The sequence below is a fragment of the Penicillium solitum genome (genome assembly GCF_028829755.1).
Source record: "Penicillium solitum strain IBT 25940 chromosome Unknown utg000009l_segment0_segment0, whole genome shotgun sequence".
Taxonomy (NCBI): domain Eukaryota; kingdom Fungi; phylum Ascomycota; class Eurotiomycetes; order Eurotiales; family Aspergillaceae; genus Penicillium; species Penicillium solitum.
In genome coordinates, this window is record NW_027072128.1 from 1602514 (window position 1) to 1622612 (window position 20099).

Below are 20099 nucleotides of genomic sequence, written 5' to 3' on the forward strand. Positions count from 1 at the left end.
GATTTGCCGGTGGAGGGGCGATCCGGATATATTGGTGATTTTCTATATTATTATCTTATATTAGATTGAGATCTATTCCTAGATCGATTCTAGAACCATCAAGGAATTATTCCAGTTGATTTTTGAGTAAAAACATACAACGTAGGTGTATATATAAGGTCGGGTTCTATAGTAGTTGGTGAATAAGGGATGAGAATGTCTCCACTTAAGAGTGATACTGTTACCTTAGTGAATCAGTAGTACCTACCTAGGCAACCCATGAGTTTTATGCTATGATTATTATGATTATTATTATGTATATAGGTATTTAGATGGAGAGGGAAGTATGGAGTTATACGGAGTACAGGGAGTACATACTACATATGTATGTATGTATTGTATGATGTACGGAGTATATCTATAACTCATAGAATCATGTCAAAAATATATACAAATTCCACTCTAAAGTAGTTTGAAACTCAATTACTCCGTATTCGGAAAAGACACGTTCTACGAAACCTTGAAGAATTAGGTCAAAATTGCCGGGGAGACTTCGGACAAAAAAAAAAAAAAAAAAAGAAAAAAAAAAAAAACGATTTTAAACTCGGCTTGTCGATCATCCCGAGCCGCTGGGATTGTCAGGTTACATACGGAGAACGTACGGAGTTAAGCTTAGTCCGATTATGAGATAGTACCTAGGTACCTAGGTAACTAGTTAACTAGTTAGGTATAGACTGATTAATAATATCCCTACTATTAGGGGGGATAACTGCATATATAATTCTATAAGTATATACATGTAATACTATTAATATAATATAATATATATAATACATATATACATATCTGTACTACTCCGTACTCCGTACGGAGTCCTTACCGAGGACTTGCACGTGAACCTGATAAACGTTATCGCAATTTTCCTCCCCCTCATCTTGGCCACACTTGACCACATACCCTGTGACTACACTCTCTACCCTGGTCCTTGTACCCCCCCCCCCCCCCTATTCCATCATGGCGGAAGTGCAAAATTCAAACCCCACGATCCTCAACGCTGCTGATCTCCCCACGCGGTTGCGACCCACCACCACTCGCAAGTCCGAATATGCTGGTATCTTCACATCCGCCCTTCCCCTCGCCCCAGTAGACTTCGAGAGTGCCCCGTCATCGGACTCAGAGGATGACAACTTGCTGGAGGAGCCCATTGATGAACAGGAAATATATGGTAAGGCTCTCTCATGCATCTCTAGAGGGGGGGAAAAAGAAGTCCCATATATCCCCGGAGATGATTGCCTAGCTCAGTACACTAAAATGATCAGATCTCATCTCGTCGATCTCCGACCCGGAACACCCCATCTCCCTCGGTGAATTAGCCGTGGTATCTCTCCCAGATATTGCGATCAAGCCAACACTTCCCGACGTCCCTGATTCACCTCTGCAAACCGTCACCGTGCTTATCACACCTACCATCACTCACTGCAGTCTGGCAACCGTCATTGGTCTTGGCGTCCGCGTTCGTTTGGAACAGTCTCTCCCCTCAAGATTCCGAATGGATGTGCGTATCAAGGAAGGTACACACAGTACCGGAGATGAAGTCAATAAGCAGCTCGCCGATAAGGAGCGGGTTGCCGCGGCCTTGGAGAATGGCGCGTTGATGGGGGTCATTGCCAAAATGATGGAGACTTGCCACTGAAATTTCAAACCCTCACTTTGTACTATAAGCGGGGTCTGATTGCATTGGTGATGCAAAATACCCAGGTACCTATCACCGGCAAATAGACCAGGCCCTCTCGTGTGTGTGTGACGACCGCCTACGACGAACAACTCTCTAGAGTTTGAATGACTTGCATTTGAAATGAGTATTAAAAAGTACATATGAACTTTCCTACCACTTAAGATTGTTGACACCGGACCAAAGGACTCCCCTTCGCCTGTAGCCAACCCTATTTTTGCGTACATGTGTAGTGAAAAGTTTGAGATCATGAGTCCAGCACACCACTTTCCTTCAAACCCTTCCAAAGTTCCGGCTCCAAGAATTTACTCACAGTAACATCTTCGGCCAGACCCTTGCGTCTCCGTGTTTTCAAGACAAAGTCCCGGGCCGTGGCCATGGCAGGGGCCATCTCCAAGGGCTTAAGCTTGACATCACGGTCCAGGGGATCACCGGGAACCACACTCCACTTATCAAACGCAAGATTTACCATAGCTTGACCTTGGGTGTGAATGCGGAGATCGGTCTCAAATCCAAACGAGTCAATCACTGGGATCAAACCACGTACGGAGTAAAGCGGCGTTCCTGCAATGGGACCATCTGACAGGACGTGACCTCTTCGGCGGGACAAGACCGTGTACACCGAAGCCACAGAGTCTGCAGGTCCTGTCATTGTGACAGAATAGATCGGCTCCATGAGACGCGGGGATGCCATAAGGAACGATGAGTATACAGCACGACGGGCTGTAGGGATGATCTGGCCTCCACCGCGGTAGATAGCCTGATCGGCCAGGGACACATCTGTGAGTCTGAACTTTGTGTTTCGAATAGCTGAACTTCAATTAGCATCACATTCATCATCTGCGCCGAAACTGCGAGATCATTGGAGGATAAGAGGGGAGGGAGTTAAAAAAAACTTACGTTCTTCGCAAAGAGGGCCTTCCCGTGTACCCCAGCTGAAGCCTTGGGTGATAGAGTCCCTAACAGTACCGAGAAGCTTCTTATCCACCTGAGAGGGTAAAGTGTCATCTTGAAGAATATTGGGGCCCATTTCATCCGGTCCAAACGCCCAGATGCTTCGCGCTGCAAGCTTATCCCAATCATAATTGTCCTCAAAGTATCGAGCAACCTTCCGAATAGGGTCCTTGATACTGACTTTACCACTTTCAATATCCTCTGCAATCCCATCATCTAAAGGCTCCGCAATCATGGTGATTTTATTCTTCTTATTCGGAGTGATTGAGTAGCACATGATGGCAGAGGTTTCCACCACGGTCTCACAGAAGCGTGTAACGGGGTCGGAGACCTTGATCTCCATCTCCGAGTATAGTTTTCGGAGGTCATGGAGCACACAGTCCATGTATAGCTCGCCAGTTCCTAGAACCACATGCTCGCCAGATTCCTCAACCTTGGTGGAGATGAGGGGGTAGCTCTTGTTGATTTTCCGCAATCCATCCAACATTTTGGGGAGTTCTGATGGATTGACCGGCTCAACGGCAACTTTAAACACTGATTCAGTCATGTGCCGAATCGGGCGGAAGATGTACGCCTCCTCGTCATCTTCGAGTTTCAGAGGCATCAACGTCGCAGTCTTGACAATGGAGTTGTCGACGCCACCCAGAAGAACCCAGTTTCCGGCAGGGACACCGTTGGTCGAGATGTTGTAACGCGTTTCCGCAATCCACGTGTCGGAGATGGTTGCTACCACCATGTCTTCCTCATCTTCTGGCGTGTAGCCCTCGCCGAGAACACGGACCTGCTGACCTGGCCGCGCTGTGCCACTCATAATTCTTCCGAAGGAGTAGAAGCTTCCGGCGTCGGTACTGCTGAAGAGTTTGGTGACATGGATAACCAGAGGTCCGTCTTGATCACAAGCGACCATTGAGGCTCCAACCTTGGTATCCACAGGCCCAGTGTAGTATCGCTCCAATATTCTCTGGGCACCTTCCACCGGGGAAGGAACGTGCTGAACAACCATGTCCACAAAGCCAGTGGCTGGTCCAAAGAATTTCTCGCAGACTAGACTGAGTAACTCCTTAGCATCGGTCTTGAGTTGAGATGGCTTCAAGTTGACGCCAACGCTAGCCAGAGTCTGTTTCAAATCCTCGGGGCTTTCGCTTAGTGTGTGAGAGTAGAGCTTGTAGATCGGCTCCAAGACAAACTTGACGAATGACCGCTTCGCGTTCTCCTCCACTCCTTTGCGTGTGAACTTTCGGCTCTGGGGATTGTAGAAGATGTCTCCCCAAAGTCGCGCAGCAAATTCTGTCGAGTCCAAGCTCGGGTAGTTGTCTGCGTACATTCGGGCAAATGACTGCAATGTGAAGCACCAGTTCATCGAGCTTGAGGCGAATCCAACATTGCCCTTTTCGGGGCTCAGTCGTCGTCGTTCGCCTTGCCCTGGCAAAATGTTCTCGATAATCGTATTGACCTCTTCGATCACATGCTTCAACTTGAAGTAGGCATCATTGGGAGGAAGCTTGAGCTCAAGAATGAGGCGATCCATCTTGTTGACGACTAAGGTCAAGGGGAGATCTTCCAATACTGCGTGCTTGATAATTTGCTCAGTGTTGGCCTGAACACCTTCCACAACATCCACAACCAGGACCACACCATCAGCTAGGCGGATAGAGGCAGCCACCTCATCGACAAAATTCACGTGCCCGGGGGTATCAAGGAGGTTGAGCAGGTGAGATTTGCCTTTGGTGCTTGGGAGAACGAGACTCATCGGTGCCGACTTGATTGAGAGACCGCGCTCTCTCTCTAGGAAATGAACATCGGTGTATCGCAGTTGTTCTTCTCTCTTCCGCCCTGTGCGCTTCTCCAGTCGCTCTGTTAGGTCGTGCGTCTGTTTGACCAACATATCCATGAAAGCAGTCTTTCCATGGTGCAGGTGACCGACGATTGCAATATTCCTTATCTGTGATGGGAAGTTCAGCAGATCGGACATGAACTCCCGAGAGAAGTGTACGGGTGGGAGTTCGGTCTCTGCAATCGCAAATTTCTTCTGCTGGACGGGGGCAATGATGGGCTCTGATAATGGCTGGGCATCTTCCTCCTGGACCATAGTTTCGACATCCTCGCCATAGGTTTGTTGTGCGCTAGGGTAGTATTGCTTGTCTTCGTGCAATATGACCGCATTCGAAGGACCCTCTGCGGAAGAAGATGCGATATTAGCAAGATTGCAGACTGTGAATAAGACATGTCGACATACCATCGACTTCCATCAACTGTTGATCATTAACTTCCTCCTCTTCTTCATCATCGAACGCCTCATCGAACTTGAAGGCTTGAGGTTGGACATCTTCATGATGCTCCTCGTCGGATTCCGCATCACCAATGTAGTTACCAAACCTAGGCACAATTAGCAAGGTCATGGATTTAGAGGGTTTTAAAAGAAGAAAAAAACGACATACTCATCATAGAGGTCATCCATAATGAATTACAGAGAACGTGAACGTGTGGTAAAAAAAAAAAAAAGAGGGACCAGTAGCTCCAAACGCGTGATGCCGGAGAAGTTGAGGATCTCAACTTTCACTTGGTCCGAGCGTCTTTTCTGAGTACTCGTGCCTACACCGTACAGCTCCTCACTCCCCACTCATACAATTTACTCTTATAGATGCCCCTCCCTCTTTGATCTCTTGCTTCTTTCTTTACTTCTCTCTATTCTCTCTGTATATTCATTGTATCTCATCTACTTCCACCCCCCCCCTTTTTTTTTAACCATGTCTTCTCTTCCTCCCGTCTACATTGTTTCGACTGCCCGTACTCCCGTGGGCTCTTTCCTGGGGTGAGCATTCCTGTATTCTTCTTTTTCCCCCTGAAGACTAATCTGACATTGGTTACTATAGCTCTCTCTCCAGCTTGACTGCTCCCCAGCTTGGTGCACATGCCATCAAGGGTACAAAATATCACCCAAACTATACCGCACCCATCTTCAATGCTAATAATAATTTGTAGCTGCTGTCGAACGGGCTGAGGGCATCAATGCCTCTGATGTCGAAGAGGTCTTCTTCGGTAACGTCTTGTCTGCTGGGTAAGTTGTCTTTGCTACATTTTATACTGCAATTGAGACTGATATTTTCGTTTATAGTGTTGGACAGAACCCCGCCAGACAGTGCGCCATCGGTGCTGGTCTTAGCGAATCTACCGTCTGCACCACTGTCAACAAGGTCTGCGCTTCTGGCCTGAAGGCCATCATCCTCGGTGCCCAGACTATCATGACCGGAAATGCCGATGTTGTTGTCGCTGGTGGAGCTGAGTCCATGTCGAACACCCCTCACTACCTGCAAACCTCTCGCAGCGGTACCAAGTTTGGCAGCCAGACCCTGGTTGACGGTATCCAGAAGGATGGTTTGACTGATGCCTACGGCAAACAGGATCTTATGGGTGTTGCGGCCGAGGAATGCGCCGAGGAGCATGGCTTCAACCGTGCCCAACAGGATGACTATGCTATCCGCAGCTATGAGAAGGCCCAGGCTGCCCAGAAGGCCGGTGCTTTCGACTACGAGATTGCCCCTATTGAAATCCCCGGTTTCCGTGGCAAGCCTGGTGTGACTGTTTCCCAAGATGATGAGCCCAAGAACGTGAGTACCGCTTCTTTTCTGCATTAGGGTATTGTGACTTTTGACTGACCATTCCTCGCTTATAGCTCAACCCCGAGAAGCTCCGCGCCATGAAGCCCGCCTTCATCCCCGGCACTGGAACCGTGACCGCTCCCAACTCTTCGCCCCTGAACGACGGTTCTGCCGCCGTTGTCTTGGTTTCCGAGGCTAAGGTGAAGGAGCTCGGCCTCAAGCCTATTGCCAAGATCCTGGGTTGGGGTGATGCTGCGCATAAGCCTAGCAAGTTCACCACTGCTCCTGCTTTGGCTATCCCCAAGGCCCTCAAGCACGCCGGTGTGACCCAGGACTCCATCGATGCCTTTGAGATCAACGAGGCCTTCAGTGTTGTGGCTCTTGCCAATCTGAAGCTCCTCGGTCTCTCCGAGGACAAGGTCAACATCCACGGCGGTGCAGTCGCCATTGGACACCCTCTCGGTGCCAGTGGTGCCCGTATTGTGTCTACCCTCCTCGGTGTCTTAAGCGCCAAGGGTGGCAAGCTTGGCTGCGTCGGCATCTGTAACGGTGGCGGCGGTGCTAGTGCCCTGGTAATTGAGTCCATTTAAAGAGTAAACTCTGTTAACGAAAAAAAAACGGAGATGTGAAACGACCTTCGATCTTTGCATGTGAAATACCAAGTTCATTTTTGACGGGGAAGATACTCGGTGGTTTTCTGCAGACATACCCCATCCTGCAGCGACGAATATTCGCAGTATCAGTACCATTTTCTCGGTATCTAGAATAGCTAATGAGATATCCTTGTGTGTTTATATCCTGCTTTCCACTTGTTGCTTCACATTGGTCTCAGATGAAGACCAAGTCAGCTTTGAGGGCCGATCTTCCAGCATTTCAACGTTAAGGCCCTCTCTCGTATTCTATTACCATCCATATTTCGACTCATTGGTTACGGGAATCCTGGGCGGCACCATTTGTTCATATTCCTCTCCCTAGAACCGATTTTAGGAGGTCTTAGCTGTCTCAATGTTCTCGTTGTCTTTTCGGTTTTAGGTCTCATGGCTGAGGTCCTAGATGGTATGGACATGTGGATGATATTAGGCTATCGAGGTTATACTCCGGGGCTTCTTACCTGGGCAGAGTGACTACTATATATAAGTGTATAAGTACATAATTCCTGGACCTCCGCTATTTGTGGATTACGGTTGCAATATCAGTACTCCATACGGAGTATAGGTAACCGATTCTATGTCAACTTTTAGTGAGTCGAACTTTTAGTAAAAAAAAGACCCAAATCTAACCAAAGTCCCCCCAAGTGGATTTCATGTGTTTCATGTGTTTCATGAGAACCTCCCGGAGATCTAGTATATATCCACATATCCACAATTAATTCCTGAAATGAAGAGTATTAAATTTGGTACACTTTTAGAGAAAGGAAAGACCGCTCGCTTCGTTAAATCTATCAGACATTATAACCGATAATCCCCAATAATTAATGCTTTCAAGCAAAGGCTCCGACGAATGCCATGAGGAGAGCACCGCAGGCAACAGACACACAAGCCTCAACACGTCGTCTGCCCTTGAGGGTCTCATAACTTGATTCACTCAAGAAGTCCTCGGCAAGGAGTTCCACTAGACCCGCGAAGAGCAAAAGACCACTGCTAATGGCATTGGTGATGCCAACCATCAGCAGACCTGTTGCGCTGGCAGGATCGTAGAAATTGTGTAGAACCAAACCAATAGCTTGACCAAAGGGGGTTGTCGTTCCGTACGCCAGTGACATGAGCCATGGTTTCATGGAATTCGGTGCAAAGAGATCTGGGATGAGCGACGCGATCCGAGACCCCAGGGCGAAACCTTCAAAGGTCTGATGAAAACTGATTGCAATCAACAGGACGACAAAGGAAGTGCCAGTCGCAACACTAAGCGCCATGCCGATAAAGATGCTGTGAAACAAAATTCCAGCTTCTAAGAGGAGGCATTGCAGAAGCTGACGTTGTGGATTCTGGATCGGCCCTTCTGTCTCAGTCTGCTGTCGGTGGCTTTCGCTCGTACGGGATCGATGCTGGTGGACAGACTGTGACTGCGCAGAATGGGCTGCCTGTCCACTGATGAGTCCGTCGTCGTCCATGTAGTCATCCAGCCCATCAAGGTCATCCCCATCGTCCTCTTTATCCGGTGATGAGTTCGCCAGGCGAAGACGGTCCGATTCATGGGACGAACCGGAAGCTCTTGTCGTTCGCAACTTGGAGTTGTGCCCCATACTACCTAGATTGATATTATCCGAAACCTGCCGGGCCTCTAGCCTCGAGTAATCGAGATCTGGATTTCCCCCATCACTGCTTGAGTCATGCCCAACCTCGCCAATGAGATTATCATATTCGCTTCCATGCACATGCTTTGCACCTTTCATCGCGAAGAACATTTCCACAATAACGACTGCAAAGACCGATATCATTGCAACAAACCCTGGCATGGCACGATATGTTTGACTCCAAAATCGAGGGAGACATGGATCAGTCAGAGAGACAAATGCTGTGGGGAGCAGATGGACGAATGCCGTCGCAATCAATACACCTGTTCCAAAATGTCTCGATATAAAGAGGAACCGACGGGGGATCGGAAGACGAGGGAAACGGCGCGCTAGAACCGGAAAAGAGCAAGCTATTGCAGTTTCAACATTAGCAGTGGTCAACTTGAGAGATCTGAGAGAAGCCAGTGCATACCGAATGTACTCAGCCCAAGGATGAGGAACAGTGCCATAACATGCAACGCAGTGTTATAGGCCCCCCGCTGTTTGGATCCGCATGCCGGCGTGTCATCTGAAGCTCCATCGCGCCGAAGGAGTTCTGCTCGCAAGAGAGCATCGGGGATTTCTGAAATTGCGGAGAGGGCACGCTTCAAGTCTGCTCGCAAGATAGTTAGAAATAGCTCATGAATCAATTCGTAGAGATTGCTAACCTGAGGGTAAATCATTTGCAGTCTGCCAGTCTTGGGCATTCTGCATTTTTGTTATCGTCTCAAACCTGTTGAGCTGTAACTACATCCCCAGTTGGAGAGGGGAATGAATGTTTGTAGGCCGGGGAACGGAAAGTCACGCAATTGAGTTAAGACAAAGATGAGATTGCACAAAATGATAAATCAGCTAGGAAGCTAATATCACAAGTATAAGTATTATCTTAAAAACAGAACCCAACAAAATAACAAGGCCAGACCAGGGTGGTTTGTTCGGACACATGATAAAGTGAGTCTTGACTCCGGCCACCCCCTTCGCTTAGTCATGCTGAAGACCTCCCAAGCCTTGGAAGGCCCCTCCCACGTGGGCAATACGAGTCCTGTGATTTATTGAAGTGACCTCGGGGAGATGTAATAGACGGAATAAATATTACACTGATCCATGACCTCTACCTGCTACCTTAGTCCATCCTTTGGTACCTTTGGTACCTTTGGGCCGCGGGGAAGAGGCATTCTCATGGCCTGGAGTCCTCCCAGAACGTGTTTGTGAAGTTCTGTTGTCTCTTTCCACCGATCCGGATTGAGAGCCCGGGGCAACCTCCTTGGGGCTTTGCGAAACAGATGGCCGAGGGGACTCTATGGCCGTATCATCCCATTCTTTTTCTTCTAACAATTCCCATTCCGCACTGGCCATTTCCCCTAGAAGATTGGACTTCAGTTTATCCACAATCTTGGTTGGGGTTGGGAGTTTCCACATTCGCATGAATTCAACTCCTTCCGATGCTCCCAGGAAAGAATGCGCCGTGCCATGAGAATAGTGACCCAACATGGGAAAAGATGTTGTCCGCTGAATCGTGGTTCTGGGAGAGTCTTCGGCAGATTTCATTTGTGCCTGCGTGTCTCGACCGGCAAAGGCTCGCATCAAAGTTGAAGGATGGGCTGGCGGAGCAACTAGCAGTTGCCACAAGCTCTTCCCGATATCGCAGACTTCCTCCCAGGAGTCTGATGAGAGGTTTATCCCTTGAGTTCGACATAACCATGCAACATTCCATGCCAGGAGGGTGGCCCCTTCAAGAAAGAAGGCATATGTTGCGGGATCCTCCTTCGCTAACCGGGGTAGTGGCTTATCAATGAAGAGAGGCCGTGGGTGTGGTGTGTAGGTGCGCGGGTCCACTGTCCTTGATGCAGCTGGACTGGATGATGCCTGGTAATCAGCTCCATCGTGACCGTTGCGCGAGCGATATGATGCTGAGAGGGTGTAGATCGTAGGCACAGGATAGTTTTTGTGAGGCAGTGTAATTTCGGCGGGAAGTCTCAAGGAAAGATAGTGCGAGACAATGATCAAAAGATGAGCGATGTTAGAAAAGGACGTGGATATCTGTTCATGTGGAATACCTGTACCCGCCCTGTTAGTATGCCACGAGATGAACAACTGCTTAGAAGTGATAGTGAAAACTTACCATTCATATCCCTCAAGTCAACGATAAAACCACATCCAAGCACATATGTCTCCCGACCTTGGCCCTTCTTCGTAGCCTTCCGCAGGCCATATAGATTGGCGACTTCTCGACAAAGATAAATACGTGACTCCGCCGTTTTGCTATGGAGAGAATGCCAAACGTGTTCCACTCGTTTGCTGGTATTTTGAACGCCCGCCAGGATTCCAGTTTCCCGCTCTTCTAGTTGAAATTTGGCAGATTCAGCATCTGACCGTCTGCGTACTAGGGCCTCCTTTCGCTTGGCAATCTCGGTCTTTTTGGCTTCGACCTCTAATTTCAAAGCCTCGAGCTGATGGGAAGCCAATTCTCTCTTTGCCAAAGACACTGCATGTCGAGTGCTTATCGTTTGGAGGACCCAGCGAGGAGAGCAAGCTTTGTCCGTATCGAGCAGCTCTTGTTCATGCGGGAAAAGCTTATCCCAGGAGCTACCACATGTCACAGCGGTCTCGATTTGCTTCCCAAGGACTTCTTTGTCTAGAAGAACTTGCGTGCTGTCGATTCGTAGTTGATATAGCTGATTGCGAGCACATGTCGGACAGTGGAAAGAAAGGCGGGAATGAGGGGCACGTGAGCATATAGAACAGCTCATCGCAGACAATTCGATTTAATTTTCAGCTGTTCTTTGGGAGCGTAAGGGGCATTTCCATGTTGCGTTCCAGGATAATTATGGGAGCTACTTGAGTCGCCGAGAACCATATAGAGGAGTGAGAAGGGGTCATCAAAGAGATGCAAATCCCACATGACTCAAATAATATGTTGATATAAAGGATATGACCGGCCTCAAGACATCACCTTTAGCCAATCTTTCTTTAGAGGAGGGAAGAGAAGAAAAGAAAAGACAAGACGGGATGATGTGCACATGCACTTGTCGACGTCACCTGACACTCCGTTATCGCAATCTTATCGCTCATTTGGGATAACATCCACCAAAACAACAGTGAGTCCAAATTCTACTGAATCATTGGTTTTGATATGGCTCTGTTCTGACACATGATCATACCAAGTCAGCCAATCTAGTATGCAGTCAACACCAAACAAGACCAGCAAAATCCCTCGACCGGGGGCAATGTCACCCCGTGTCAATCAAGGAAGCAAAAGCCCTCCAGGCAGTGGGAGCTTCCAAGAGAACAAAAGCCCCCAATCACCAGTCGAAGCTCTTACACCTACATCCATTAAGGATGAGATTCCACTTGTCTCTAGGTTGACACAAGGACTCGAAGACTGCAACTGGGAACAGCTGCAGGGCAAATATGCCGATGCGATGGAGGAACACGGCCGAGTCGAAGAGAATCTTCGTGTTGAAACAGCCAAGCTTCTTGAAGTAAGTTTTAGAACCACATTTTACCTGCAATTTCATGTCTGAGCAACCGGTAGGTTTTCATCGCATGGTCCGAAACCACCGTTTCGCAAGATGAGAACAGGGCTTTGAAAAGGTTCGATCAATCCAGCTTTGGCCTAAGATGTAGATGAACGAATAATCAATCCTCTACAGGTTCAAGACCCAAATGCAGCACGTTCAAAATTCAGAAGTCACCGTGGAAAACAAAAAGAAGCATTGTAAGTCCCCTTTTGTCCATTTGACTTGAAAACAAGGTCTGGTCGCTCATCTGTCTGAAGATGCGGAAGTAGTGAAGGCTTTCCAAAATGCTCTCGCCTTGCTGAACGATCAAATGAAGATTTAATCACATGATTGACACGACATTTATGAGTTATGAGTTTATGTTACCCATTCCCTTCTATGTGAGAATCGATCTTCCAAGACGGGAATGGAATCAGTATGCAGGAAGCCATCCATCATGTATTTACTCCCTTATATGATGGCTTAAAAAGAAAAATTAACCCCCCTCCCCCTAAAAAGTGTACTACAAGTAAAGAAAAACACGGTTGAAACCCTTGGGAGTCATTCAAATGGAACTTTTAGGAACATAGCAAACCATGATTGTCAACTTGTAATTCTGTTGCCTGCAATCTCGGTGATTATGAGGCTCTGAGCTCTACCTAGGTAGTCATCATAATTTGCAAGACCTCAATGATTAGCCCCGAGAGCGTTCACTCCGGGCAGCTCTCCCTGTGATGTCTTGCCAGCTGGCATTGAAGCGTCTACCAGTATTGGCCAATAAGCCTTCTTCTTCGGCTTCCTCCGCATCTTCATCGAGTTGCGCTTCGTCCAACTGAGGCGAACGGAGAAGGGAGGTAACAAAGACAATCAGATATATGCCTGTGGTGTTGGTGTTAGATCAATACGAAAATGGGATTCTGATAGGAACACAGCAAGATTTAGACTTACCAAGGAAGAAGAACTGAGCCCAAAAGAACACCACTCCAAAGAATGGGTAGTTCAGGGTGACCCGGTTCAAGAATGTGCTCACGACACTGGGTGTGCAAACTTGCTGCGCTGCAGGATTTTCCGCCAACTCTGAGCATGGCTTGATAAGTTCTTTGTTGTTTGAGCAATCTGGCCTGCCGATGAAGCTTCCCGGCGCGCGGTCACAGAATGTCTGTGGGCCGAATGTGGAATACTGGGGGGCGACTACCATCGAAATGGAATAATTCAGGGCTAAAATGATCAGCATCAACATGGCGGTGGCGATGAGTAGAGCCTGGGGAGATGTGTGGCCGTTTCTGATTTGGAAAATCCTTATCCATAGGAAGCGGATTCCAACCACAGCGATTCCAACCACAGAACTGCAGAAGAATAACAATACAAGTGCGGTAAATATAGCGTAATCAATGGGGAAGAACCTGGCAGATTTGACAAGTGCCCAGTTGACGGGGTTAAAGATGTTGACATATGCGAGGATGTATCCACAACGATGCTTGCAAATCGAGTTCTTTGCTTTGTCAATTGCTGTCAAGAGCATGGATACCCACGTGAGGAAAGCAATGAATAGCAGCAAGATGCCTCCCAGGAGCTTGAAGGGCCGGAACACTGCCCCGATTTTGTACCATGCCCTTATCAACCAGCTGCGGCCTCCGCCTTGGGATTCTTCCGCTAGACGCTGGCGCCGGATCAGGGTCCTCTCTTCCCGCACCAGTGTATCAAGTTCTCGGCGGTCCTTGGAAGACAGAAGCTCGGGATCTCCGGCACATCGTCCCTCGAGCTGCCGTTGCCGCTCTTGGTTTATGTCAAGTTGTTGCGTAGTGCTCGCTCGTAGGGTAGCACTAGAGATTGATGGTGCAGTCTTGATCAGGCTGATTGGCAGAAGGGCCAGTCCCACGGATGTGTATAAGACATAAAGACAAAGTCCAATCGTCATCAACAGACCAAGAGCAAAAGTGAGAGCACGCTCGCCATCTTTTCAGAATTACGTCAGCTTCACAGTTCTGTTCTAACACCAGAATATTCGAATACTCACGGTTTTCAGTCAGTAAGCGCCGGAAGTAATCCAGATCCATATCATCCTTTCCCTGCGACACTGGAACGAAGAAACCAACCAGGAATAAGATCACGATGACTGCAACGAATGAAAGTGTGTATTTCAGGGCACCCCAAACTCGTTGGCCCAAAGTTTGGACCCCTTCCTCGGTCGCAACTTCATCATATTCCTCATACCAGAAATATGTAAAGGGGATAACGAGCAGACAGAGCAGGGCATCCAAGGAGTAGAGAAGATAATAGATGATGGTCAAGGAATAAGTGATTCTGTCCACCACATCCTGTGTTGCCCAGTCCTTTCGCTGGCCTAACTTGGACGACGTAGTGGATGATACCAAAGCGACATCGACAGGCAGCAAGAGCACTGTTGCAAGAAGACTAGTAATTGAAATGATGCAAGTGAGAGTGACTGAAGGAGAGCGGTCGCGAGGAGTTTGGTAGACATAGATAAACACCGACGCCACTGCCAGTAGAATGGCTACCACCACCCCATACACAGCCCAGATGAGGGAAGTCTGAAGGAGTGCCATATTGAAGGAGAGCAGTTCACACTGTGCACATTGGTTGTGGGGCCTGCATTAATACTCCTAGTAAATACTGAAGGAATGATGCCAGGAATGAGACTTACAATAACATCAAATCAAGAAAAATGATCTCGCCCGGAGCTGGCGATTGCCTATGTCGTCATTGATTGCTTTGACGCTAACCCGTTTTGAGGCATATGCAGCAAAGGGCGGTAGGATTTATCCAGCAGAATATATTGACCGCGCAATTCTGCCAGACCAGTCAGCTGACCCGCTCCCATCTCCGCTTTGATTCCGCTTCAAAGGAGCTACAAACTTGACTGCACAAGGCAGAGATCAATCTTTGATTTTGATCTTGATCGCTTCTCGTGTCTATTTTAAAACCTTGCTTTGTGCCATCTGTCTTGGTATTTGGAAGGCTTCACATTCTCGGTTTTTCTGCCCCTAGGTTTACAATTGCAATGTGCATCTCAGGCCATATCAAAAACACAATTTAGCTCATTGGCGGTTTCCTAGCAGTATCAAGCCTTTCGCGAGCTTTGACGGTGGACAAAGTCTCCAAATGCAGTGCTACACAGAGCTATTACCCCCCACGGGGGTCACCCATGCTTTGGCAGTTCCTTTCACCTCAGCCACCGCAAGCAATTTGATTGTTATCAGAACCTCTCTATTGCAAGTGTTCTCTCTCGTTAAGGTGGTCTCCTCTCAACCACAGAAGGAAAACTCAGAGCCCCATGATTTGCAATTTTCTCAACCAGAAACGAAATTAGTATTGGAAAAAGAATACCCGCTATCCGGAACCGTGACTGATTTAAGCCGAGTCAAAATCTTGAACACCAAGAGTGGCGGAGAAGCCATCTTGATTGCAGTCCGCAACGCCAAGCTTAGCTTGATTGAGTGGGACCCTGAGCGTCATGGAATCTCAACAATTTCTATCCATTACTACGAGCGGGATGACCTGACCCGCAGCCCCTGGGTGCCTGACCTGAGCCGGTGTGGGAGCATTCTGAGCGTTGACCCAAGCAGTAGATGCGCGGTGTACAACTTTGGAATTCGCAACCTTGCGATTTTGCCCTTTCATCAGGCGGGTGATGACTTGGTGATGGATGACTACGATTCGGAGCTTGACGGAGAACGCCCAAATCAGAACTCTGGTGGAGGAGCACAGATTGAGAATAGCAAAGAAGGGCCAATACACCAAACACCCTACTCCTCGTCTTTTGTCCTGCCATTGACTGCCTTGGATCCTTCATTGCTACACCCCATAAGTCTTGCGTTCTTATACGAATACAGGGAGCCGACGTTTGGGATTTTATATTCTCAAGTCGCAACCTCTACTGCCCTTCTCCATGAAAGAAAGGATGTGATATTCTACGCCGTGTTTACACTGGACCTTGAGCAGCGAGCTTCTACCACCCTTCTTTCGGTATCTCGTCTTCCTAGTGATCTGTTCAAAGTCGTGGCACTCCCACTTCCCGTAGGAGGTGCCTTGCTTCTTGGCTCAAATGAAATTGTTCATGTGGACCAAGCCGGTAAAACCAATGCGGTGGGAGTTAATGAGTTTTCAAGGCAGGTTTCTTCATTTTCAATGACCGATCAATCGGACTTGGCGTTCCGCCTCGAAGGCTGCGTGGTTGAGCGACTTGGTGGTGATAGCGGTGACCTCCTCCTAGCACTTGCATCCGGCGACATGGCATTGATCAAATTCAAACTTGATGGTCGGTCTGTCTCCGGTATCACTGTTCACTCCCTTCCGGCGCATGCAGGTGGGGATATTTTGAAGTCGGCCGCCTCCTGCTCCACTTGTCTCGGGGATGGAAACGTTTTCATCGGCAGTGAAGATGCCGACTCGGTGCTCCTAGAATGGTCGCATTCATCCGCCTCTACTAAAAAAGCTCGGCTTGAGTCGAAACAAACAGCGGATGGTCTGGATGGTCTGTCGGATGATGATGACCAGATGGAGGATGATGACCTTTATTCCTCGGCGCCTGGGACGACACAAGTCGATAATCGCATGGGAACTGATAACTCAACCCCCGAATTTTATAACTTTCGACTGAACGATCAACTTCCTAGCATTGGTCCATTAAGGGACATCACTTTGGGCAAAACTTTCTCGAATACGAATCGGAAAAACCAAACTGCAAGTGAAACTGTTGCCGCAGAACTGGAGTTGGTGGCATCTCAGGGCTCAGACAGAGGCGGTGGCTTGGTAGTCATCAAGCGCGAAATTGATCCTTTGACTACCATGTCTCTGAAAGTCGATGACGCGGATGGTGTTTGGTCAGCCAGCGTCCAAAAAAGGAGAGGGCCTTCCAGCACAGACAACCCCTCTCGTCAATATGTGGTTATCTCTCGGCCTACGGATTCGGAGCAGGAGGTGAACGAGGTCTTCGTCGTGGAAGAACAAAGCTTGAGCCCTTCCAAAGCACCAGAATTCAACCCAAACGAAGATTGCACGGTTGATATTGGATCTTTGGCAGGCGATACTCGTCTAGTTCAGGTTCTGCGAAATGAAGTCCGAAGCTACGACATAGGTACATTCTACTTCAGCCTGCTGGCAAGCATTGCATAAGCTAATGGTGAAACTTTACAGACCTGGGATTGTCACAGATTTACCCCGTTTGGGATGAAGACACCAGTGATGAGCGCGTGGCTGTGAGCGCCAGCTTTATTGATCCTTATCTTGTGATTATTCGGGATGATTCATCAGTATTGCTTCTGCAGGCGGATGAAAGTGGTGACCTCGATGAAGTTCCGCTTTCAAATGAGATTAGCTCGTCACAATGGCGCTCCGGATGCCTTTATCACGATAATTCAGAGTCATTCAGCGTTGCAGGCTCATCGTCGAAGGACTTTTCAGAAGGCGAGGTGCTTCTATTCCTATTGAATTTGGAGTATAAGCTATCGGTAGGCGGTCGCAAAAAGAAGATTTAGGCATTGGTTCTGACTTATATTACAGATCTTCCGACTTTCTGACATGAAGTTGATCGCGATCATTGAAGGCGTCGACTGCTTACCACCCGTATTGTCGACCGAGCCGCCCAAACGATCTAATAATCGGGAGACACTGACAGAATTTGTTGTTGCCAATCTTGGTGATAGTTCTAGCCTTTCACCTTATCTGATCGTAAGAAACCTTTTGTCAATGACTTTTCTGATCTCTAACTCAAGAATTCTAGGTTCGAACTGCAAATGACGATCTAGAGTTCTATAAACCAAGCCTAGTCCCGGCAAATGCTGGTCATGGATCGTCTCGTCGCTTGCAATTATTCCGAGAGTCAAATCATGTTCTACCAAAAACCCCTTCAGAGGAAGTATCCTCTCAAATACAGAAGCAACAGCGGTTGAGACCCCTGAGGGTTCTTCCTAATGTCTCAGGGTTTAGCACCATCTTTATGCCAGGAGCCTCATCAAGCTTTGTATTTAAGACTGCAAAGAGCTCACCACACATCATTCGTCTTAGAGGAGGCTTTACACGTTGGCTAAGTTCCTTTGATTCGGCCGACACTGGCTGTGAAAAGGGGTTCATTTACGTTGATTCCCAGGTGAGACTTTTCGTTCACCGCTGTGATGCTATCTCCATTTACTAATTCTGTCTTTATAGAGCTGTCTCCGGGCTTGTCAACTACCTTCTCAAACTCAATTTGACTATCCGTGGACATTGCGCAAAGTTCCGATTGAAGAGCAAGTCGATTTCTTGGCCTACTCGACCTCTTCTGAGACTTATGTTCTCGGCACAAGCCGCCAAGGTGACTTCAAGTTGCCGGAGGGTGATGATTTGCACCCTGAGTGGCGGAATGAAGGTTCGTGATTGCTTCAAGCGTTTTCCCATCATGCTGTGCTAATTTAAATCTCAAGAGCTATCCTTCTGTCCGAAAATCCCCGAAAGCAGCATCAAGGTCGTCAGTCCAAAGACATGGACTATTATTGACAGGTAAATCCTCCCCCAAACTCACCCATAAACTCAAGATGTGACAGTTCCGAATACTGATATTTCTAGTTACCCTCTGGATCCCGATGAGCAGGTGACAGCGGTGAAAAACGTGAATATTGAGGTTTCGGAGAATACACACGAGCGGAGGGATCTAATCGTGGTCGGGACCGCCATTGCTAAGGGGGAAGATATGCCAGCTCGTGGGACGATCTATGTCTTTGATGTGATCAAAGTGGCCCCAGATCCCGAAAAGCCGGAGACAGGCCGCAAACTCAAGCTGATTGGCAAGGAGTTAGTGAAGGGTGCAGTGACCGCGCTGTCTGGCATCGGTGGCCAAGGGTTCATAATCGTAGCCCAGGGACAGAAGTGCATGGTCCGAGGTCTCAAGGAAGATGGGAGCCTTCTTCCCGTTGCATTTATGGACATGCAATGCTACGTCAATGTCGCCAAAGAGCTCAAGGGCACCGGCATGGTTATCCTAGGAGACGCCGTGAAGGGACTCTGGTTCGCCGGCTACTCAGAGGAGCCATATAGAATGACACTCTTCGGCAAAGACCCCGAGTACCTGGAGGTGGTGGCAGCCGACTTCCTCCCGGACGGGAACAAGCTGTACATGCTAGTCGCTGACAGCGATTGCAACCTGCACGTCCTGCAATACGACCCGGAAGACCCCAAATCCTCCAACGGCGATCGACTCCTCAGCCGAAGCAAATTCTACACTGGCAACTTTGCATCATCAGTCACTCTTCTACCTCGCACGGCAGTTTCATCGGAGCTCACCGAGTCATCCGAAGAAGCAATGGACGTGGATGAGACCTTCGCCAAACACCAGGTTCTCATCGCTTCGCAAAATGGGTCTTTGGCGCTTGTGACGTCGGTTGCCGAGGAGTCATACCGTCGACTATCAGCATTACAGTCTCAGTTGATCAACACCGTCGACCATCCTGCCGGTCTGAACCCGCGTGCTTTCCGGGCTATAGAAAGCGACGGCGCTGCTGGCCGTGGTATGATTGATGGCAATCTATTGCGTCTATGGCTGAATATGGGCAAGCAGCGTCAGGCTGAGATTGCGGGCCGGGTTGGCGCGACGGAGTGGGAGATCAAGGCTGATCTGGAGACTATTGGCGGTGATGGACTCGGATATCTATGATGCTGGGAACGCCTTTTCGGTGCATTAGAAGGAAATGACAAAAATCGACTCACTGAGTGAGCTTACTCTTGCAATTTGATTCTATCATGTCTACGTTCTTCGGAAGATAAAAGAGAAGTAATTGGGCAGCCCAATATGGGATTTCAATATATGGTATGGCCACGAGAACATAGCTGAAGGGTTCCCGCTGCACCAAAGAAGCCCCATCACGATCAAGTAAATAGCGTGATATCATAACACAATGGGATATAACCAAACCACTAAACCACATCCAAAAAGGAGACAAAAACAGAAGAGAGAGAGAAAAGAAAAAACAAAAACAAAACAAAAACAGACCCCAGTGCCAATCCCAATCCCAGTCCCAACGTGGGTAATCCAAGTACATCCCAAAACCCATCCCCACCCAATTCCGACA

The 20099-nt window shown here is 48.3% G+C and overlaps 8 protein-coding genes across 8 annotated transcripts; 4 read left to right on the plus strand and 4 right to left on the minus strand.

Annotated features, from left to right (window-relative positions):
- Window positions 1-953: 953 nt before the first annotated feature.
- Window positions 954-1861, plus strand: N7455_011702 (iron-sulfur cluster assembly protein CIA2). The gene is made up of 2 exons (XM_040960395.2): window positions 954-1204; window positions 1299-1861. Exons 1-2 carry the CDS (start codon window positions 994-996, stop codon window positions 1670-1672), a joined length of 585 nt encoding a protein of 194 aa, XP_040809143.1. The 5' UTR covers window positions 954-993; the 3' UTR covers window positions 1673-1861.
- A 97-nt stretch (window positions 1862-1958) lies between these two features.
- Window positions 1959-5123, minus strand: N7455_011703 (U5 snRNP component Snu114, putative; the record flags this gene model as incomplete). The annotated part of the gene is made up of 4 exons (XM_040960399.2): window positions 1959-2521; window positions 2612-4840; window positions 4902-5041; window positions 5104-5123. 4 exons carry the CDS (start codon window positions 5121-5123, stop codon window positions 1959-1961), a joined length of 2952 nt encoding a protein of 983 aa, XP_040809160.2.
- Window positions 5124-5412: 289 nt separating this feature from the next.
- On the plus strand, window positions 5413-6854 carry erg10B (acetyl-CoA C-acetyltransferase; the record flags this gene model as incomplete). Its single annotated transcript, XM_040960372.1, has 5 exons — window positions 5413-5477; window positions 5539-5588; window positions 5648-5723; window positions 5781-6273; window positions 6339-6854. 5 exons carry the CDS (start codon window positions 5413-5415, stop codon window positions 6852-6854), a joined length of 1200 nt encoding a protein of 399 aa, XP_040809151.1.
- Window positions 6855-7744: 890 nt separating this feature from the next.
- N7455_011705 (putative ZIP family zinc transporter) lies at window positions 7745-9250 on the minus strand (the record flags this gene model as incomplete). Its single annotated transcript, XM_065606736.1, has 3 exons — window positions 7745-8907; window positions 8970-9149; window positions 9205-9250. The coding sequence occupies 3 exons, from the start codon at window positions 9248-9250 to the stop codon at window positions 7745-7747; spliced, it is 1389 nt and encodes a 462-aa protein (XP_065459902.1).
- A 378-nt stretch (window positions 9251-9628) lies between these two features.
- On the minus strand, window positions 9629-11286 carry N7455_011706 (Atg14 domain-containing protein; the record flags this gene model as incomplete). The annotated part of the gene is made up of 2 exons (XM_065606737.1): window positions 9629-10593; window positions 10659-11286. The coding sequence occupies 2 exons, from the start codon at window positions 11284-11286 to the stop codon at window positions 9629-9631; spliced, it is 1593 nt and encodes a 530-aa protein (XP_065459903.1).
- Window positions 11287-11715: 429 nt separating this feature from the next.
- On the plus strand, window positions 11716-12379 carry N7455_011707 (uncharacterized protein; the record flags this gene model as incomplete). Its single annotated transcript, XM_040960400.2, has 4 exons — window positions 11716-12018; window positions 12072-12130; window positions 12190-12254; window positions 12315-12379. The coding sequence occupies 4 exons, from the start codon at window positions 11716-11718 to the stop codon at window positions 12377-12379; spliced, it is 492 nt and encodes a 163-aa protein (XP_040809203.2).
- Window positions 12380-12730: 351 nt separating this feature from the next.
- N7455_011708 (uncharacterized protein) lies at window positions 12731-14603 on the minus strand (the record flags this gene model as incomplete). Its single annotated transcript, XM_040960373.2, has 3 exons — window positions 12731-12915; window positions 12985-13992; window positions 14054-14603. The coding sequence occupies 3 exons, from the start codon at window positions 14601-14603 to the stop codon at window positions 12731-12733; spliced, it is 1743 nt and encodes a 580-aa protein (XP_040809198.1).
- A 556-nt stretch (window positions 14604-15159) lies between these two features.
- N7455_011709 (cleavage/polyadenylation factor CFT1) lies at window positions 15160-19733 on the plus strand (the record flags this gene model as incomplete). The annotated part of the gene is made up of 7 exons (XM_040960407.2): window positions 15160-17134; window positions 17194-17507; window positions 17560-17727; window positions 17780-18145; window positions 18205-18403; window positions 18459-18534; window positions 18601-19733. The coding sequence occupies 7 exons, from the start codon at window positions 15160-15162 to the stop codon at window positions 19682-19684; spliced, it is 4182 nt and encodes a 1393-aa protein (XP_040809152.2). The 3' UTR covers window positions 19685-19733.
- Window positions 19734-20099: the final 366 nt, after the last annotated feature.

Coding starts and splice junctions, on each gene's coding strand:
- N7455_011702 (XM_040960395.2), top strand. CDS start 994: ATGGCGGAAGTGCAAAATTCAAACCCCACGATCCTCAACGCTGCTGAT. Junction 1,205..1,298: donor TGATGAACAGGAAATATATG/GTAAGGCTCTCT, acceptor TAAAATGATCAG/ATCTCATCTCGTCGATCTCC.